The sequence below is a fragment of the Scyliorhinus torazame genome, chromosome 9 (genome assembly GCF_047496885.1).
Source record: "Scyliorhinus torazame isolate Kashiwa2021f chromosome 9, sScyTor2.1, whole genome shotgun sequence".
Taxonomy (NCBI): Eukaryota; Metazoa; Chordata; class Chondrichthyes; order Carcharhiniformes; family Scyliorhinidae; genus Scyliorhinus; species Scyliorhinus torazame.
This window is the reverse complement of record NC_092715.1, coordinates 150243239-150264422: the sequence shown is the minus strand read 5'-3', so window position 1 is coordinate 150264422 and position 21184 is coordinate 150243239. Positions and strand designations below refer to the sequence as shown.

The window sequence follows — 21184 nt, the reverse complement described above, 5'->3', positions numbered from 1 at the left end:
AGACATACCGTTCATGCTACGGGACAAGGGCTAGGGGGGGTAGCAATATTAATTAGCAAGAGGACGAGGTTTACGGAAACCAAGACAGTTACGGACTCAGAGGGACGGTAAGTCATGGTCAGCGGTGTCCTTGAAGGGCCACCGGTTCTACTGGTAAATGTGTACGCTCCCAACTGGGACGACACAGAATTCATAAAGACCACCATAGCGGACTGATCATGGGGGATGACTTTAACTGTGTGCTGGAGCCACTGGCCGACTGACCAAACCCCAGAACTGGGTAAACGTCTGGCATGGCTAGGGAGCTAGGAGCCTTCATGGAACAGATGGGGGCGGTGGACCCATGGAGGTTCCTGCACCCAGGAGATAAAGGAGTTCTCCGTCTTTTCGCAGGTGCACAAGGTATACACCAGTATCAACATTTTTGCAGTGGGGAAATCGGTGCTTCCGGTGATCACGGGAATGGAATACTCCGCGATCGTTATCTCCGACCACGCTCCACACTATATGGATGTGAGGTTGGAGAAAGGCCGGGCCCAGCGTCCCACGTGGAGGCTGGACACGGACCTCCTGGCCGACAAGGCCCTCCGCCAAAAAATATCGCGGGCCATGGGTAACCACGTTAGTAATGACCAAAACGGAGAGGTCTCACCCTCCACGTTCTGGGATGCTACTCAAGGCCGTGATTAGAGGAGAGATCATAGCCTACAAGGCAAGAGAGATAGGGAAGAGAGGGTGGCCAGGCAACAACTGGTGGACTCCATTCTGGAAGACGACAGAAAATAGCGGAAATGAACTTTAACATGCTATCCACTAGGAAAGTAGTGTACCAACTCTGCCAGACAAGGGGGACCTTCGACGAACACGGAAACAAGGCTGGCTGCCTATTGGCTCACCAGCTGAGAAAGCAGGCAGCCACGAGGGAAATAGCGCAGGTTAAGGATAGCAGAGTCAGACTGGTAACAGAGCCAAAGGAGGTCAATCGGGCATTTGAGGCCTTCTGGACTGTACAAGTCCGAGCCCCCCAACAGGGACGCGGGGATGAAACTGTTCCTCGACAGACTGGAACTACCAGTTGTGGGGGAAGACAGACAGGGGAGCTGAAAGCACCAATAGACCTGGGAGAAATCATGGAGAACATCAGCTCCATGCAGGCGGGTAAGGCCCCGGGACCCGACGGGTTCCCGGGGGACTTCTACAAAGAATTCGCACCAGTCCTGGCCCCACACCTAAGGGCCATGTTCGCAGACTCACTAGCAAGGAGCACCCTGCCCCCCAAGCTAGCGCAGGCCACAATCTCACTGATACCCAAAAAAGATAAAGACCTGACGGAATGTGGATCCTACAGACCCATTTCACTGCTGAAAATGGATGCGAAAATACTCGCAAAGGTCCTGGCCAAAAGGTTGGAGGGCTGCGTACCAGAGGTGGTCGCAGAGGACCAAACCGACTTTGTCAAGGGTAGGAAGCTCATAGTGAACATCAGGCAGCTGCTGAATGTGATAATGATCTGCCCCCGGGGAGGGAACACCAGAGGTGATTGTCTCCTTGGACGCAGAAAAGGCCTTCGACAGATTCGAATGGAACTACCTCCTCGAGGTACTGGAATGGTTTCAGCTAGGAGTGAAGTTCACTGCCTCAGTGAGGCTCATGTACAACGCTCCCAAAGCGAGTGTCCGAACTAACACCTCTGAATACTTCCAGCTAGAGAGGAACAAGACAAGGCTGCCCTCTGTCCCCACTCTTGTTTGCGATCGAACCCTTGGCAATAGCCCTGCAGTACCTGAAAAGCTGGAAGGGAATCCGGAGAGGAGACAGGGAGCATTGAGTCTCACTCTATGCAGGTGACCTGCTCCTCTATGTCTCGAAGCCACAGGGGGGACTGAAGGCAATACGGCAAATACTGAAAGAGTTTGGAACCTTCTCGGGCTACAAACTTAATCTGGGCAAAAGCGAAGCATTCCCAGTGAACCCAAAAAGGTGAGGGACAGAGCTGGAGGGGCTCCTGTTCAAAACGGCCCAGAACAGATTCCGTTACCTGGGGATCCAGATAGCCAGAGACTGGACACAGATCCACAAGTGGAACCTGACCAGCCTGGGGCAGGAAGTAAGAAAATACCTTCAATGGTGGGGTTCACTCCCACTCTCCCTGGCGGGAAGAGTGCAGACGATCAAGATGAACGTACTGCCAAGGTTCCTCTTCCTGTATAGATCCATCCCGATCTTCATCCTCAAGGCCTTTTTCCAAAACGTAGACAGTCTAATCATGCCGTTTGTGTGTGTGTGTGGTGGTGGTGGTGGTGTGGGGGGGAAAAAGAACAGTACTCCCATCCTCCTCAGCAAGATACACAACGAGCCCAGTGGTAGCGGCCACGCTGAGAATGTGGACCCAGTTGAGACGTCACTTTGGGACAGCCAAAATGGCCCCCATGGCCCCCATCTGTGGCAATCACAGATTCCCCCCAGCCATACCAGATACCACCTTCAAAAGATGGAGGTGGGACTGGGGCACACTGACGGTCGAGGACTTCTACGTAGGGCGCAGACTGGCGACACAGGACGAACTGATGACGAAGTGGAAACTAGCAAAAGGACAGGAATTGAGAAACCGCCAAATAAAACACTTCCTCCGCAAAGAGACATTAGGGACTCCAGAAAACACACTACTAGAGGACCCGATAGGCACAAGCAGCGAGAAGGGGGGGGGGGGCTATGTGGGAAAATATACGGAGAGCTACTGGACAGAGCTCGAACACCACTGGACGGGACCAGACAAAAATGGGAGGGCAAACAGGGGCAGAGGTAGGGTGGGGACTCTGGAGTGAAGCACTGAGCAGGGCGAACTCCACCTCCGCCTGCGAAAGGCTAAGCCTAATGCAGCTCAAAGTGGTGCACGGAGCGCACCTGACCAGAATCGAATGAACAGACTCTTCCCGGAGGTGGAGGACAAATGTGAGCGGTGCCAGAGGGGCCCGGCCAACCACACCCACATGTTTTGAGCTTGCCCCAAGCTTGCTGGGTTCGGAACAGCCTTGTCCGAGGCAATGTCCAAGGTTGTGAGGGTGAGGGTGAAACCATGCCCAATAGTGGCAATCGTCGGGGTATCAGAGCAGCTCGAGTTACACATGGGGAAAGGGGCCAATGCCCTTGCTTTCGCTTCCCTAATCGCACGCCAGAGAATCCTGTTCGTCTGGCGATCGGCAGCACCACCCAAGGCTGTAGACTGGCTCGCTGACCTCTCGGAATTTCTCTACCTGGAGAAGATTAAGTATGCCATCCGAGGGTCGAAGGAAGGCTTCCTGGATACTTGGGGCAGTTTGTCGGCCTGTTCCAAAACCTGTTTGAGGCCAGCAATGAGAAGTAAGCCAGGAAAAAAAAACCAAGATAGATAGGGGGGGGGGGAAGAAGAAGCGGAAGGAAGGTGGGGAAACCATACGAGAAGAGGAAGGGTGCTGAATCCAAAGGGGGTGGTTGGAGGAGGAGGAGGAGGGGGGTGGGAGGAGGAGGAGGGGGGAGGAGGAGGAGGGGGGAGGAAGGAGGAGGGAGAGGAGGAGGAGGAGGAGGAGGGGGGAAGAGGAGGAGGAGGGGGAGGAGGAGGAAGGGGGGGGGGGAATTATGGACCGATCCAGAGGGCAACGAAAGGTACACAGAGTTAATTAAATGAAGGACAAAATAAACCCCTCTGTACAATAAAGTAAATTAGCACGGGCAAGAAAATGTAATGTATACACACAACTGTTGATAAATAAGAGAAAAGCTAATAAAAAGATTTTCAAAAAAAAAAGTAGGGTTCTCTTTCCAAGGGCCGGTGCAGACCTGATGGGCCGACTGGCCTCCTTCTGCACTGTAAATTCTATGATTCTATAATTCTATGCAGGGCATATGGGGCACGGGTAATGAAGCAGGCCATTTATGGTGGGAGTGGTGGTTGGGGGGGGGGGGGCGCCTCACATCGACAGAACAGGGCCGATGTCCAAGTGGAAAGAGGCGGGCCATTTAACATGCATGCATCAGCCTGTATCGCTTTTCACCTTGGGCAAGTTTCCAGAGTGGTGGTCCTGACTCCTGTTTGTTGCCACCATCTCACCAAGAAGGTAGCATGGGTGGCAGTGTTCTGGGTAGAATCATAAAAATACAGTTTCGGCCCAATATACCTGTGCTGGATCGGAGTAGAATTATACAATTAACCTAATTTCCCTATTGTTCCCAGCGCTGTAATTTTTTTCATTCCAAGTACTTACTAAATTCTCTTCTGAATATTATTGTTAATTCTGTTTCCACCATCCTGGCAGGCAATGCATTCCAGATCGCGATGGCTTGGCATCTTAAAAAAAAAAGCTTCCTCATGCCATCTCTGATTCTTTTTCCATTCACCTTAAATCTGTGTCCTCCAGTTACTGGCTTTTCTGATGCTATAAATAGTTTCTCCTTATTTACTCACGTAACCTCAATATTTAAAAAGGGACGGAGAAGGGCAATGGACAACAACAAACCTGTTAGTTTGATGTCAGGAGTAGGGCAAATGTTAGAATCTATTATGAAGGATGTGCCAATTAGATACTTGGAAAGTAATAATATGATTGGGCAGAGTCAACATGGATATATGAAAGTGAAATCATGTTTGACAAACCTATTGGAGCTTTTTGAGGATGTTATTTATAGCATAGATAAAAGAGAACCAGTGGATGTAGTTTTAAAAACATTTTCAGAAGGCTTTTGATAAGATATCACACAGGTTAGTAAACAAAATTGGAGCACATGAGAATTGCTTAACAGACAGAAAGCAAAGTAGGAATAAATGGATAATTCTCAGGATGGCAGATATACTCGTGGAGTACTACTAGGACCAGTGCTGGGGCCACAGCTGTTCACAATCTATACAAGGGATTTGGATGTGGGGACCGAATGTAATATTTCCAAATTTCCTGATGATACCAAGGTAGGTGGGAATGTAAGTTGTGAGAACGATGCAAGGCTTCAGCAGACTTCGACAGGCTAAGTGAATGGGCAAGAACATGACAGATGGAATATTTTATGCGAATAAGTATGAAGTTATACATTTTGGTAAAAAAACAGAAAGGCGGGGGCTGGATTCTCCGTTCCTGAGGTTAAGTGCCGATGCCAATGGAGAATCTGTGGTGTTTCACGAAGGGAAAATTGGCGCGAAACCTGCACTGATTCCGCTACGGGTGAGGGGCTAGCACCAGCACCGCGTGAAACACCCGCGTAACACGGCGCGCGTCTCAATGACGCTGATTTGTAGGGGGCGGAGCATCATGAACCGGCGTCAAACCGGTGCCTGCAGCGATTTCGGCGTTGGGAGCCATTCTCCGCCCGATCGCCGTTCCCAATTTCGGCGTCAGGCAACGGAGAATCCCGCCCAGAATATTTCTTAAATGGTGAGAGGTTGGGAAGTGGTGGTGTCTAAAGGGACCTAGTAGACACTAAAAGCTAGGATGCAGATGTAACACTCAATAAGGAAGGCAAATGGTATGTTGGACTTCATCGCAAGGGAATTTGAGTACAGAGGAAAGGTGTGTTGCTACAATTTGTAGAGAGCCTTGGCGAGAACGCACCTGGAATATTGTGTACAATTTTGGTCTCATCTAAGGAAGTATATACTTGCATAGAGGGAGTGCAATGGAGGTTCACCAGACTAATCCCTGGAATGGTGGAACTTTCTTATGAGGCGATTGTGAGGAAACTGGATCTGTATTCTCTAGAGTTTCAAAGAATGAAAGGTGATCTCGTTGAAACTTACAAAATTCTTACAGGGCTTGACATGGTGGATGTTGAGAAGATATTTTCCCTGTCTGGTGGTGAGAGAACCAGGCAACACTCTCAGAATGTGGGGCAGGCCATTTAAGACTGAGATGAGGAAGAATTTCTTCACTCAGAGGGTGGAGAATCCTTGGAATTCTCTTCCTTAGAGGACTGTCGAAACTCAATAATTGAGCATTTTCAAGACAGAAATTGATAGATTTCTGAGAACTATTAACATCAAGGGATATGGCTTGAAATAGATGATCAACCATGATTTACTGTAATGGTGGAGCAGGGGGTCAGCACGGTGACACAATGGTTAGCACTGCTGCCCATGGCGCTGAGGACACGGGGTTGATCCCGGCCCCGGGTCACTGTCTGTGTGGAGTTTGCACATTCTCCCCGTGTTTCACCCCCACAACCCAAAGATGTGCAGGTTAGATAGATTGGCCACACTAAATTGCCCTTAATTGGAGAAAAATAATTGGATACTCCAAATTTGAAGAAAAAAAAATGACTGGTGGAGCAGGAACGACGATGAATAGCCTAGTCATGTTCCTATGTCTCTTTTCAAATTGCTCCAAAAACGTCTCTCCTCCAAAAAGAACGAATTCAGCTTCTTCAGTCCCACCGCATAATTATCCTTGATCTCATTCTAAAACATTGCTTCTTTTCTTTCAAGACTTCGATATCATTCTTTAAATGTGGTGCTCAGAATGGAATATAATATGCAGTGTTTAAGTCCCGCTCCCTCATCACCCCTGTGGGTTTGGTGATCTACGCTGGCTCCTGTGGAAGCAACACATTAACTTAAAAATTCTCATCCTTGTTTTTAAATCCCTCCCAGTTCCTCACTCTTCCTATCGCTGTAATTTCCTTCAGATCTACAACCCTACTAGATTTCTATGTTACGTCAATTCTGGTCTCTTGAACATTTCAGATTTTCATCATTCCATTACTGGAAGCTGTACCTTCACCTGCCTCGGCTCTCTGTTCTGGAATTACCTTCCCTAAATTTCTCCACTTTAACTCTCTTTCCTCCTTCAAGGCTTTCTTCTCAGAATCACACCTCCACAAAGCTGACAAGAATAGGTAAATTGAAAATTTGGAAATGGAGATCAGCAGACTTATTGTTTGAGGGGTTGATTGCCTATACTTGTTCCTATGAATAAATCCACATAGTCACGTGTAACTTGTTTGCTCTCAGTTTTTGTAGATTTACCAAAACATGCTTAGATTCTAAGGCCTGGATTAGCCTTCTAATATACAGCAGGGAGGGATTATAAAAACTAGGGTTATACACCCTGCAATGTAGAAGGCTGGGAACTGATAAGGTAGAAAAAGAGAAATATCAGCTTGTTGGGGACAAGCCTAGAAGTTAGAGCTAGGACTTTTAGGCATGAAATTAGGAAACACTTCCACAGATAAAAGGTGGTAGAAGGCTGGAGCATTCTTCTGCTAGTGGCAGTTGATTTTAAATAAATGGCCAATCAAAATCTGAAATTGATAAGATTTTTGTGAACCAAAAAGTGCAGGGGATAAAGGCAGGTATATGAAGTTAGGGCACAGGTCGGCTTTCATTTCATTGAATAATAGAACAGGCTTCAAGGGGCTAAAATGCCCTACTCCTATTTTTGTATGTTTCTACATCATGCACTATATTTCTAAGGGGCGGGGGGGGGGGGGGGGGGGGGGTGTATGTAACTTAGCAAATCCTACCGACACCAAGCCTTTTCCTCCACGTGCAATGCCTTCTTTAATTCCACTCGGTTGTCTGTTCATGGCCTCCCTCCGTCTCTGCTGGTATTCTTCATCCATTGTTATAGCGGCTACACCTTTTGCCATTGCACCAGTTATTCGAGAAGCAGCACCTGCAATACCACCTACAGGGACAATTTAGAATTAGTAATATTGCAAATGATAACTGTTCTGCAATTTATTTATTAGATTTCTTCAACATTCTTGACTTTATATGTGTGCAAACAATCACTATGCAAGATTGGTAACTGTTGTAGATTTAAGGAATCAGAAAAGCTTTCAAAAATAATAAATGAGACACTAAATTAATAAAAGTCCACCTATTATTTACAAATTAACTTGGTTCGTTACAGATTCTCCCAAATTTATTTTACCTTCCAAAAATGTACACAACAAATCAGTTTTTCCATGATGGAATCTGAAATAAAAACTAAGTGCTGTAAAAGTTCAGCAGGTCTGGCAGCATCTGTGGAGAGAGAGCTTTGAGTCCAATATGACTCTTCTACAGAGCCTTCTTTTGAGTTGTGAGTAGAAGGAGGGATGGAGACAGAGGGAAGGGAAGGATCTGGAGGAATGCTGGTAACCAATAAGTTGTTGGTGTCTGCGTTCCTTAACACCTGAAAGGAAGAAAAAAAGTTTATTGTTGAGGTGTTAGATGAGACAAAGAATTAAATGGAAGTGGGGATTCAGTGTCTCTGGAGGGAGAGGTTAAGTGTTATATGTAGTCTGGATCTCAGAATGCGACAAGAACAGCAGTCTGAGGAACTGTATATGCTTCGGAGATTGCTGAAATCCTGGATGGATTTGAAGCTTGAATGATGGCGCTGTAGCTGGCATCCCATGGAGTAAGTCAGAGCTGGGGACAGTCACTGAGGAAAGAGATGTGGTTGTGAAAGCAAATTTTTGGTAAACCCTTTATTAAACACAAGCAAGGAAATTGAAAACAATGAGGGCGAACAAGGTGAAAGAGACTAATGGAAATTCTATCAAAGAGAAGAGCAGAACTTCTTCAAGGTTGGCATTCCTAGAAGAGATGTTACAGTGAATTACATACTAAAATTAAATGAAAATGCAGCAGATGCTAGAGATGGGATATAAAAACAGGAAGTGCTGGAACAACTCAGCAGGTCTGGCAGCACCCGTGGAGAGAAAAACAGAGTCCAATATGGCACTTCAGAACACAAAAACAGTTTTTCCAGTTCTTCTGCAAACGTTATTACAAGAACCCACAGGGAAATTCATTCAGTAGTGTTCTCTTAAGTACTGATAACTCGAGTTTACATTTATTTTCATTGTCTTCACGCTTCAGTTTATTGTAAATAAACATTTAAACTCTAATCCACAACTTAACTTTGAAACCTTCATGTGGTGATGAAGAAAAATCGCATGAATGTGAATGCATAATGATGTGTAAAAACTTATTACAGATGTCCACATTCATATTAGAGTATTTGTTTGCTGCTCTGAAGGAAACAGATAGCAGTCTGATTATCTTATATTTAGAAGCATGTTCTTACTGCCCAATATCCAACTACACAATTGTGTAACGTGGATGAAATAATGATATTACACTGTGCTTTATACCAAATATAATGGCCTGAAACCTTCAGAGCAGTGACGGTGATGTTTGAATTGCTGCTGCATTCAAGATTCTTCCAACTTAATGTTGCTGTGCATTTTCTCCAGAATATTCAAATCCTGGCTGTCAAAGACATGTGCAATCTCGCAGGAAGCTTCGTTAGAGCGAAGAGGTGGGGGAAGATAGTGTCAGTTTGTGGCTGCTGTTGAGTAAAGAGTTCTACTCCTTTCCCAAACACCTTTATTTTTTCTTGAACATACTCCATACAAAGCTCTATCACCAACACCAAGTACCTCCTGCAACCTCTTTACATATCAGTGTCAATTATTGGATACTTAACATCAATTTGATATCTAATTGGAATGTCTCTTCACCCATTCCTAACAGATAGGATATCTCCTTTGGCAATGCCATGTGGCAAACTTAAAAGTTCAGTATTTGATTGTGAATGGAAGAGTGAATGGATGAATGAATGGAGGTGGTAAGCCAGTGAGGTGGGTGGGTCTAACATTTCCTGGGGAACTACGCAGCTAAGTACCACAGATCTGTCTGAAGTTGTAGGCACTAGCTCAGAGTTGGAAACATTTGGGGAGGTCCTGGGAGAAGGGGGAATCGCACTACGGGAGTTTAAACTTCACAGGCAATTCCCATATACGTCCGCACATCAGGATTTCCAGTGTCCAGAGACCGGAAGATTTGCCCCAATGTCTTCTTCATGTAGGAGAGAAAAAGGTGGTCAAGATCGATGTGGATCACTTGAAAAGTGACATTGTCAATGAAAATAAAGTAGTGCTAGGCAAATTGAATAATTATTTTGCATCAGTAATTACATGAGGAGAAGAGAGTAACATGTGCATTCGAAGAAACAAATATTACCGTTCAACACAATCAATATCCTGGGAGTTACCATTAACCAGAAACTAAACTAGGCCAGGAATATAAATACTGTGGCTACAAGAACAGATCAGAAACTTTTTTTGTTGTTGCAGTGAGTAACCTACCTCCTGATTCCTCGAAGCCTGACCATCTACAAGGCACAAATCAGGACTGTGACTTGCTTGGACAAGTAGCTCCAAAAGCATTCAAGAAGCTTATACCATCCAAAACAAAACTTCTTGATTGGCACTGCATGCAACCTTAAGATGTTTACTCCCTCCACCACTAACACACAGTAGCAGCAGTGTGCATCATATAAAAAATGCACTTGAGCAACACCCCAAGTTAGGCAGGTTTGTAGGCTGGGAGACATGGTCTTATGTTTATTGCACAGGTCCATCAGCTGCAATTGCAATCCGAATGTCATTTTTCCAACAATCAACAATTTATACTACAGGAGAAAACAAATCCTAATTGGTTGGAGGTCAGTTCCGATTTGCTGAAGCATTATAGGGAACGATAGACTTTCCATGTTTCTGGAGAATTAAAAAAAGGTGCAAGGCTTGAATATATTTATTTAATTTACAGAGCACAAGTCCCCAAGAATAACAAGCATAAATAAGCCTCCTTTAAAGCTCAACTGATTATCTTAAATTGGTTGTTCGTGTAGCTATTAGCTCAGAGGATTGTTCAGCAAATGCTGTCCAATGGTGGCACCTGATCCAACAGTAGACATGTTTTGTCTGCAAGTGCAGGCTGGTTGAGTAAGATCGGTACCAGAGGATAAACATATTTTGGCGATCTTAGAATAAATTGCAAATAAACTGTGGATCATGATAAGCTTCAAAGTCACTAGAAGTGCATGAATCTGGATTCCCTTTGGGTGGAGGTCTTGCAAAAATTGGCAGTGCTCAGCCATCCTCCTCCAATATTACCTCTCAGACATACCAAGGTGTGTTACCCTGTTTCAGTATACCTCTAAGGTGGAGGGATCCTTAGGGGGACCAGATTTTCAAAAGTCAAAACGGGGATACATTGAAAAGTCTTGGGAAGACAGGATTCCATGATGTTACATATGTTGTATGACCAATGGCAGGAGTCTGGGGGAGGATTGAAGGTGGCACATGTGATGCCATCTCCTAGAATATGCCCAGCCAGAGTTGGCAATTCAAAAACACCTAATTATTGAAGATAGCAGTAGAGAACCACAGACTTTTGTTTCAATAACATTTTTTGCCTCATTTTCTTTAAGAAATGGAACCAAGGACCATAAGACCACAAGACCTTAGGAGCAGAATTAGGCCACTTATAGAAGTTATAGAAGTTACAGTGCAGAAGGAGGCCATTCGGCTCATCGAGTCTGCACCGGCTCTTGGAAAGAGCACCCTATCGAAGCCCACACCTCCACCCTATCCCCATAACCCAGTAACCCCACCCAACACTAAGGGCAATTTTGGATACTAAGGGCAATTTAGCATGGCCAATCCACCTAACCTGCACGTCTTTGGACTGTGGGAGGAAACCGGAGCACCCGGAGGAAACCCACGCACACACGGGGAGAACGTGCAGACGCTGCACAATTACACAAGCTGGGAATCGAACCTGGGACCCTGGAGCTGTGAAGCAATTGTGCTAACCACTATGCTACCGTACTGCCCTCATTCTTGCCACTCACTCATGCCAAGAAATCGCACTATTTCCCTTTGTCTTGAGGGTATCGAAAACTCCTCAAGGAAAGTGACATGGGCTTTTCCAAATTCACTTTTGGCTAGGTTTATCACCAAACCCGCCTCCTGAAGTCGATCGAATAACTCCATAAGATGTTTTAAATGTGGCTCATCGAGTCTGTTCCACCATTCAATCATGGCTGATATGTTTCTCATCCCTATCCTCCTGCCTTCACCCCATAACCCCGGATCCCTTTATTAATCAAGAACCTATCTATCTCTGACTTAAAGACACTCAGTGATTTGGCCTCCACAACCTTCTGTGGCAAACAGTTCCACAGATTCACCACCCTCTGGCTGAAGAAATTCCTCCTCATCTTATCTCGGTTTTAAAGAATATTCCCATTAGTCTGAGATTATGCCCTCTGGTTCTAGTTTTTCCTACAAGTGGAAACATCCTGTAGCCACCTAAAATGGCTGATTCTCGATGAATTTGGCCAAACCCCGATGTAAAATGGCCAACTGAAAAGGCTGATGGGAAAATCAGCCAACAGGACCCAAACGGACAGCTGCAGACAGAACAGTGTATTCAGCTCTGGGGAAGTCGGCCCACACCGATACCTGCAACCATTAGCAGCACATCAACCCAGCCATCTGCATTTTAATCGGCTATCCCCGGGAACAATTGCGACAAATTAACAATTGAAAGCCGATCCAGACCTCTCGGCGCCAGCAGTGGCAGAGACAAAGAAAGGTGAACGACCACCCCCCGATCAAGGAATCGCCCCATTATTGGAGCATATCGAACCCAGTGATTGGGACCAAGGTCAAGGTCCGCCCCGAGAGGCGGGAAGCCCTTGGGAACTATAAAGATAGGGGCCAAGTTCAGATCGACCCTTCTTCTCCTACTCGCAACCTTCGAGACCCTTCGACGAAAGAACAAGTAAGTCTTACTCCAGCGATCGCTACCAGATAGGTGTTCCAGACTATCGACCCGTACTAGCCTTTTTGAGTCCCGCAGGCCAGACCCAATTCGATAAGCCATTCGTTTCCCTGACCTGATGGGCCATCACCAAAGTTAAGTATTGGCCTTTAGTGGTAGGTAATAGTCTAGAAGTAGTATTATTGTAGAAGTATTTATTGCTGTATATAATAAATGATCGTTGATTTAACATTTACTAAGCGGTGTGCTGCATTATTAATCATTACTTGAGCTTGAATCACGTGGCGGTATCAGAAAGATACCTGGCGACTCGTGAGCAAAGGTGACAGAATTAGAGCTAATAAAACTAAGGCTAATAAGAGCAACATTTTGGCGACATCCTGACGGGACCCGATCTAGAAGTGGAAAACCACTCCGGGAGAACCCAAGAAACTTTGAATTAGAATCCAATTGGAAACAAAAAAAAAAACACAAGTGTTCAAGTGGTTCTGATTAATAATTCACAATTCGGAAGTGTGTGTATGCCTGCGAAACTAACAGGGCTATAAGGTAAAACTGATAGATTTTTGTTGCGTCAAAACTGTCGGAAGTCTGTATTTTCGGAAATTAGCGCAAGCCGTACCTGCATCTACGACACCACCTTAGCCCCCTGTTCCAAATGTAACCGAAGCAAGCAGATAGGAGAGATGGCCATGCAGGCAATGCAACGCTTCATGAACCCCGAGGAATTTGCGTTCGCAGCGACCAGCAGCAGTAGAGTGGGACTGTGCCCCACTTGGGAAGAGGAAATTCGGAAATACCTCAAGGGCAAAGGATGGCCCATGTGGAATGATTTCTGTAATAATGACGACTCAGGTCCCGGAAGTATAGGGCATACTTGGTGGGAGAACATGAGTGAAATCCACAAAAAGAATTTAACAAAAGCTCACAAGCCGATGGCAATTGTCCTGTCTGGCACAATTGCGAGGCACAGAGGAGGTCGTCAGGGCGCTCCGCAAAGAAGTAGAGGGCATACATCGTATGAGTAAAGTCGATGTATGCGAGGTGGAGAAAGAGAATCTGGAATTAAGGCGGAAATTAGCAGCAAAGGACGAAGAGGTGGCTGACGCCAAACGGGGTCACCAGCCTTGTCTGGCGCATTTGAGTAGTTTCCAGTCCCAGTACGAAAAGGCTTATCAGGACACGCAGCGTGCAGTCCTGGGAAAGAAAGAGACAGAGAAGCAGGTGGAGACGCTACAGAAGCAATGTAGTGATCTCAAGGCAGCCTTGAGAGCGCTCCACGCTGCATCCACGGAACAAAGGCAGAGCACCATAGACCAGGCGAAGTGCCAGAAGCAAATTGCAGAGCTGCAATCACTGCTTTCTGTCCAAAAGGGATTCCAAGAAACCTTTGGGGAAAGTTTAGACCAGGAAACGGCCCTGATTGGGAAGAATTACAGGAAACAGCGCAGAGATATGTTCAGGGAACATGTGCGCAAGGAAAGCTCCAAAGGAGAAAAGCACCCCCACCCCCCACACAGCAGGTAGTTCAGGCTCCCATGAACCCTGTAACAGCCCTCCGCACAGCCACACCGGACGATGCGGCATATCTATATTCCACCCCCTTGACAGTGACCCAATTACGGGACGCGTGTGCAAAAATCACACCGTTTCTCCCCGCTTCAGACCCACACCATTTCTTTGCCACCGTCAAACATCAGGCGACCATGTACAGCCTGGATGAGAGGGAGCATGTAAAGCTCATGGTTCTAAGTCTAGATCCATCGGTAGCAGCAGCCCTTCCCGACCCACAGAACGTAGGAGGAGGCACCCTTGCAGAAATGCATACCGCGATCCTGGATGCGATCGGGTATAACCGGGGTGACCCCGTAGATGTCCTAAATAAGTGCAGGCAGAAGAAGTCTGAACACCCCACGGCGTTCGCAGGACGCCTGTGGATTCATTTTGAAGCCGTTTTCGGAGACGTAGACCGTGCCCATTTGTCCCCAGACAATATGGCCAAATGGACCCGCATCCTTATCTCCCATGCCACAGAGGCAGGACAGAATGCCTGTAGTAGTTATGATCCCTCGGAGGAGGCTCATAACGAGAACTGGGTGGTTAAAAGATTGTCCCGAGACTTCCGGTTGCGGCGATGACCAGCTAAGCCGCACGTTTCGGCACCTCCCATTTCAACGGACTTTTGGGCTCTTATCGGGAGCCCCAACGGAAATTATTTGCGGCCAAACCCAGTGTGAGGTGACAAAGGAAGGAGTCCCCCCGGGTGTGGATGGAAATGAGCGACAGTAGTGGCCAGATTGCGGAGGATCCTTTGGAGCAGCGGCAGAGAAGAGAAGGGAGAAGCAAGATGGCGGCCGAGGGAGCCCAGGTGTTATGGGGCCCGGAACATCAGGAGTTCCTCCGACGATGTGTGGAGTAGCTCAAGAAAGAGGTGCTGGCGCCGATGTTACTGGCAATCGAGGGACTAAAGGAAACACAGAAGGTCCAGGCGCTGGAGCTCTGTGGCGTGAAGGCAAAGGCAGCTGAGAACGAAGACGAGATACAGGGCCTGGTGGTAAAAACGGAGACGCACGAGGCACTACACAAGAGGTGCATAGAAAGGCTGGAAGCCCTGGAGAACAGCTCGAGGAGGAAGAACCTACGGATTTTAGGTCTCCCCGAAGGAACAGAGGGAGCTGATGCTGGGGCGTATGTGAGTACGATGCTCCATATTCTAATGGGAGCTGAGGCCCCAACGGGCCCGCTGGAAGTGGAGGGAGCGTACCGGGTCCTCGTGAGAAGACCAAAGGCAGGGGAAACACCAACAGCAATAGTGGTGAAGTTCCATCGCTACAGGGACAGGGAGATGGTCCTGAGCTGGGCTAAGAAGACACGGAGTAGCAAGTGGGAGAACGCGGTGATACGCGTGTATCAAGACTGGAGTGCGGAGGTGGCGAGAAGGAGGGCGAGTTTCATCCGGGCCAAGGCGGTGCTCCATAGGAAGAAAGTCAAATTTGGGATGCTGCAGCCGGCGAGATTGTGGGTCACACATCAGGGCAAACACCACTACTTCGAGACGGCGGAGGAGGCATGGACATTTATTTAGGAAGAGAAATTGGACTAGACTTGAGAAATTGCCTGGAGAGGGGTCGCGAGGTGGTGGCACAGAAATGTAAAGTGGGGAGAGGGGAGGGCTAATGTATAATAATGTTGGACGGGGAATTTTTTTCCCCCCCCCGATGTGGGGGACATGAAGAAATGTGGGCGCCGGTGGAAAAGGGGACAGGGAAGGGGAATGAGGGAACTGCGCCATTAGGGGCAGGGCCGAGAGGAAGGCGCGGGTATTTTCCCGCGCTATGGAAACTATGGCGGGAAAAAGGGCGCAGGAAGGAAGGGAGCCTCACATGCAGGGAGGTCAAAGGATGAACGGGGGAAGCCGAGGTCAGCCAGAGATAGCTGACGTCCGGAAGCAATATGGGGGGAGTAATCAAGCTAGAGGGGGATCTAGCCAGGGGGGGGGGGGGGGATTAACTGGGTTGCTGCTGCTGAGAGTAAGGGGGAGCTGATACGAGACGAGGTGGTCGTGACGGGAGGGCGCCGTCTGGGGGACAGACGGGTGCGTGAGACCTGGGTGAGGAGATGGCTTAAAAAAGGGGATGGCTAGTCGACGAGGGGGGGGGGGTAAATGGCCCCCCAACCCGGCTGATCACGTGGAATGTGAGAGGTTTAAATGGGCCGATTAAGAGGGCAAGGGTGTTTGCGCACTTAAAGAGACTGAAGGCGGACGTAGTTATGCTCCAGGAGACGCACCTGAAGTTGGCGGATCAGGTTAGACTAAGGAAAGGATGGGTGGAACAGGTATTCCACTCAGGGTTGGACGCGAAAAACAGAGGGGTGGCAATACTGGTGGGGAAACGTGTATCGTTCGAGGCTAAGACCATAGCGGTGGATAGTGGGGGCTGGTATGTGATGGTGAGTGGCAGATTGCAGGGTGAGGCGATTGTGCTGGTGAACGTATATGCCCCGAACTGGGATGACGCGGGATTCATGAAGCGGATGCTGTGACGTATCCCGGACCTGGAGGTGGGAAACATGTTAATGGGGGGGGGACTTTAACACAGTGCTTGACCCAGGGCTGGACCGGTCCAGATCCAGGACCGGGAGAAGGCCGGCAGCGGCCAAGGTGCTTAAGGGGTTCATGGAGCAAATGGGGGGAGTAGATCCGTGGAGATTCGCCAGACCGATGGGTAAAGAGTTTTCCTTTTTCTCCCACGTCCACAAGGTATATTCCCAGATAGACTTTTTTGTTTTGGGAAGGGCACTGATCCCGAATGTGGCAGGAACGGAGTACTCGGCCATAGCTGTTTCAGATCACGCCCCGCATTGGGTGGATCTGGAACTAGGAGAGGAAAGGGACCAACGCCCACTCTGGCGATTAGACATGGGACTACTGGCGGATGAGGGGGTATGCGGAAGGGCGAGGGGATGTATCGAAAGATACCTGGAGGTCAATGACGATGGGGAGGTCCAGGTGGGAGTAGTATGGGAAGCGTTGAAGGCGGTGGTTAGAGGAGAGCTGATTTCCATCAGAGCCCACAAGGGGAAACAAGAGGGTAAAGAAAGAGAGAGATTAGTAGGGGATATTTTGAGGGTGGATAGGAAATATGCGGAGGCCCCAGACGAAGGGCTATACAGGGAAAGACGAAGATTACAGACGGAGTTTGACCTGCTGACCACGGGAAAGGCAGAGACACAGTGGAGGAAGGCACAGGGGATACAATATGAATATGGGGAAAAGGCGAGCCGGCTGCTGGCCCAACAACTTCGGAAGAAGGGGGCGGCGAGAGAGATTGGTGGAGTTAGGGACGAAACGGGAAAGATGGAGCAGAGAGCAGGGAAAGTGAACGAGGTGTTCAAGACATTCTATGAGAGGCTGTACAAGTCCCAACCCCCGGAGGGGAAAGAGGGAATGAGACACTTTTTGGACCAGCTTGAGTTCCCGAGGGTGGAGTGGCAGGAGGTGGCAGGTCTGGGGGCGCAGATTGAGGTGGATGAGGTGATCAAAGGAATTGGGAGCATGCAAGCAGGGAAGGCCTCGGGACCAGATGGGTTCCCGGTGGAATTTTATAGGAAATATATGGACCTGTTGGCCCCGCTTTTGGCGAGAACCTTTAATGAGGCTAAGGAAAGGGGGACATTACCCTCGACAATGTCGGAGGCGACGATATCGCTAATCCTGAAACGAGACAAAGACCCGCTGCAGTGCGGGTCATACAGGCCCATTTCCCTCCTAAACGTAGACGCCAAACTGCAGGCCAAAGTGATGGCGACAAGGATAGAGGATTGTGTCCCAGGGGTGGTACATGACGACCAGACAAGGTTTGTTAAGGGGAGACAATTGAATGCCAATGTACGAAGGTTGCTGGGGGGTGATGATGATGCCCTCACCGGAGGGGGAGGCAGAGATAGTGGTGGCGATGGATGCAGAGAAGGCATTTGATAGGGTGGAGTGGGACTATTTGTGGGAGGTGCTGAAGAAATTTGGGTTCGGGGAGGGGTTCATCAGATGGGTTAGACTCTTGTACGCGGCCCCGGTGGCAAGCGTTGTTACAAACAGGCAAAGATCGGGATACTTTCGATTACATAGGGGTACAAGACAAGGGTGCCCCTTGTCCCCGTCACTGTTCGCGTTGGCAATTGAACCATTGGCCATAGCGCTGAGGGACTCTAAGAAGTGGAGGGGGGTGCTTAGAGGGGGGAGGAACATCGAGTGTCACTATATGCAGACGATTTGCTGCTATATGTGGCGGACCTGGTAGAGGGGATGCCAGAGGTAATGCAGATATTCAGGGAGTTTGGAGAGTTCTCGGGATACAAATTAAACATGGGAAAGGGCGAACTTTTTGTGATGCACCCTGGGGAACAGGGCAGGGGGATAGATGCTCTGCCGCTGAGGAGAGTAGCAAGGAATTTTCGATACCTGGGGATTCAGGTGGCCAGGAATTGGGGAACCCTACATAAACCTAACCTGACGCGATTGGTAGAGCAGACGGTGGAGGACTTCAAGAGGTGGGATATGGTGCCCGTCATTGGCGGGCAGAGTACAGGCGATAAAATGGTGGTCCTCCCGAGGTTTCTTTTCGTGTTTCAGTGCCTCCCCATCTTGATTACAAAGGCCTTCTTTAAAAAAATAGACAGGAGCATTATGAGCTTTGTGTGGGTGGGAAAGACCGAGGGTAAAGAGGGGGTTCCTGCAGCGCAGTAGGGACAGAGGGGGATTGGCACTGCCGAGTCTGAGTGACTACTATTGGGCCGCCAATGTGTCGATGGTCTGTAAGTGGATGAAGGAAGAAGAAGGTGCGGCGTGGAAAAGGTTGGAGACGGCGTCCTGTAAGGGAACGAGCCTAAAAGCGCTGGCGACGGCGCCACTACCGTTCTCCCCGAAAAGGTACACCACAAACCCAGTGGTGGTGGCAACCTTGAAGATCTGGGGGGCAGTGGAGACGACATAGGGGAGTGACGAGTGCCTCGGTGTGGTCCCCGATAAGGAATAACCACAGGTTCGTCCCGGGGAGGATAGATGGGGGATTTCAATGTTGGCAGCGAGCAGGAATTTGTTTGTGGACGGGGTGTTTGCGAGTTTGGGAGCATTGGAAGAAAAATATAAGTTGCCACCAGGGAATGCTTTCCAATACATGCAAGTGAGGGCATTTACGAGGCAACAGGTGAGGGAATTTCCACGGCTCCCGACGCAAGGGGTCCAGGATAGTGTGATTTCGGGGGCTTGGGTTGGAGAAGGTAAAGTGTCCGAAATATACAGGGAGATGAGAGACGAGGGGGAGGCAATGGTAGAGGAGCTGAAGGGAAAATGGGAAGAGGAGCTGGGGGAAGAGATTGAGGAGGGGCTGTGGGCAGATGCCCTAAGTAGGGTAAATTCCTCGTCCTCATGTGCCAGGCTTAGCCTGATTCAATTTAAGGTTCTACACAGAGCGCATATGACGGGAGCAAGACTGAGCAGGTTTTTTGGGGTGGAGGATAGGTGTGGGAGGTGCTCGGGAAGCTCGGCGAACCACACTCACATGTTCTGGTCGTGTTCGGCACTGCATGAGTTCTGGGAGGGTGTGGCAAGAATGCTCTCAAAGGTGGTGGGGGTCCGGGTCAAACCAAGCTGGGGGTTGGCTATATTTGGGGTTGCAGAAGAGCCGGGAGTGCAGGAGGCGAAAGAGGCCGACGTCTTGGCCTTTGCGTCCCTAGTAGCCTGGCAAAGGATTCTACTTGTGGAAAGAAGCGAAGCCCCCGGGCGTGGAGGCCTGGATAAATGACATGGCAGGGTTCATAAGACTGGAACGAATAAAATATGCGTTAAGAGGATCGGCTCAGGGGTTCATCAGGCTGTGGCAACTGTTCCTTGACTATCTCGCGGAACGATAATGGAAAAACAGAAAAGACAGCAGCAGCAACCCAGGGGGGAAGGGGGGGGGGGGGGGGGGGGGAGGAGGATTATTCCGTGTTCTTGTTTTTTCTTAGTTAGTTGTTGATATTTGCTTTTTGTTTATTTCTTTTTCCATCTGTTGTTAGTTTAATATATTATTTAAATAACGTTTAATGTATATTTCTTTATTAAGTTGTAAAAACGGAAAATCTTTGTTTGAAAAACTTCAATAAAATATATTTCAAAAAAAAAAGGAAAAAAGAAAAGAAAAAAAAAAGATTGTCCCGTTTTTGGGAGCAGTCCGTTCACAATTGACCCGCCGCTAAAACCACAGAGGAAAAGCAAGCCGCCGCAGACATGCAGGCAGTAAAAGCCACACCTCACAACCCCGCCTGGGTAAATGAGGGAAAGAACAGCCCCCCCACAAAACCGCAAGAATGTTACAACTGCGGACAGTTGGGACATTTTGCAAAAGAGTGCAATGCCCCTAAAAAGCCAACGAGAGCCCAACAGACAGACACTCTGAGTAAGAAAAAGGCAGAGCCCATACATAGCGTTAGCGCCCGTTCGGATCAGACGGACTTGACCGGAACGGACTGACGGTGTACAGGCTCCCCCAGTTGGGTCTGCGATACCCTTTTGGATAGGTCAGGACGACCCGTAGTCGCAGCGAAAATTCGGGGACATCCTATTGAGTTTCTTTGGGACGCAGGAGGGTCCCGCACCACCATAAATTCCTCCACCCTTTGTCAGGGCACGTGTCCCACTACAGCCACTATCACCCTCAGCGGCTTTACAGGCCACTCACAGCAGGGTCACATCACAGCCCCTGTACCCATTAAAATAGGAAACATTACCACAAAACACCCCGTAGTTTTAGTCGACCTGCCCCACACAGCAGAACACATTCTGGGAATCGACTTTATGAATTCCCACCACCTATCCTTCGATCCAGTCAACCAGTGTGTCTGGAAGATGGCGAAATCCGCTAGAGTCCCCGCAACGCTCAACATAGGGGACTAAATGAACAAATTTAGTGCAGTAGGAACGTTTTGTTCAACCCCACCACACTCAGCACAGACAGGCAGGTTAGGGCAGTCCTGCAAAAAAACAGGGCAGCATTCGCGACCCACAAGCACGACTGTGGACAGATGACTGGCTCCGTACAAGTAACAGGACTGGACCCT

General features: G+C 48.5%; 1 protein-coding gene across 5 annotated transcripts in view; it reads right to left on the bottom strand.

Moving 5' to 3' along the window:
- Window positions 1–21184, bottom strand: part of vps13a (vacuolar protein sorting 13 homolog A) — a 753359-nt gene that overhangs the window by 111021 nt on the left and 621154 nt on the right. For all 5 annotated transcript variants that reach the window (XM_072516625.1, XM_072516626.1, XM_072516627.1 and 2 more), the window contains one exon: window positions 7483–7646. In XM_072516625.1, coding sequence (XP_072372726.1) covers window positions 7483–7646 — 164 coding nt within the window. The remainder of the gene's footprint in view (window positions 1–7482; window positions 7647–21184) is intronic.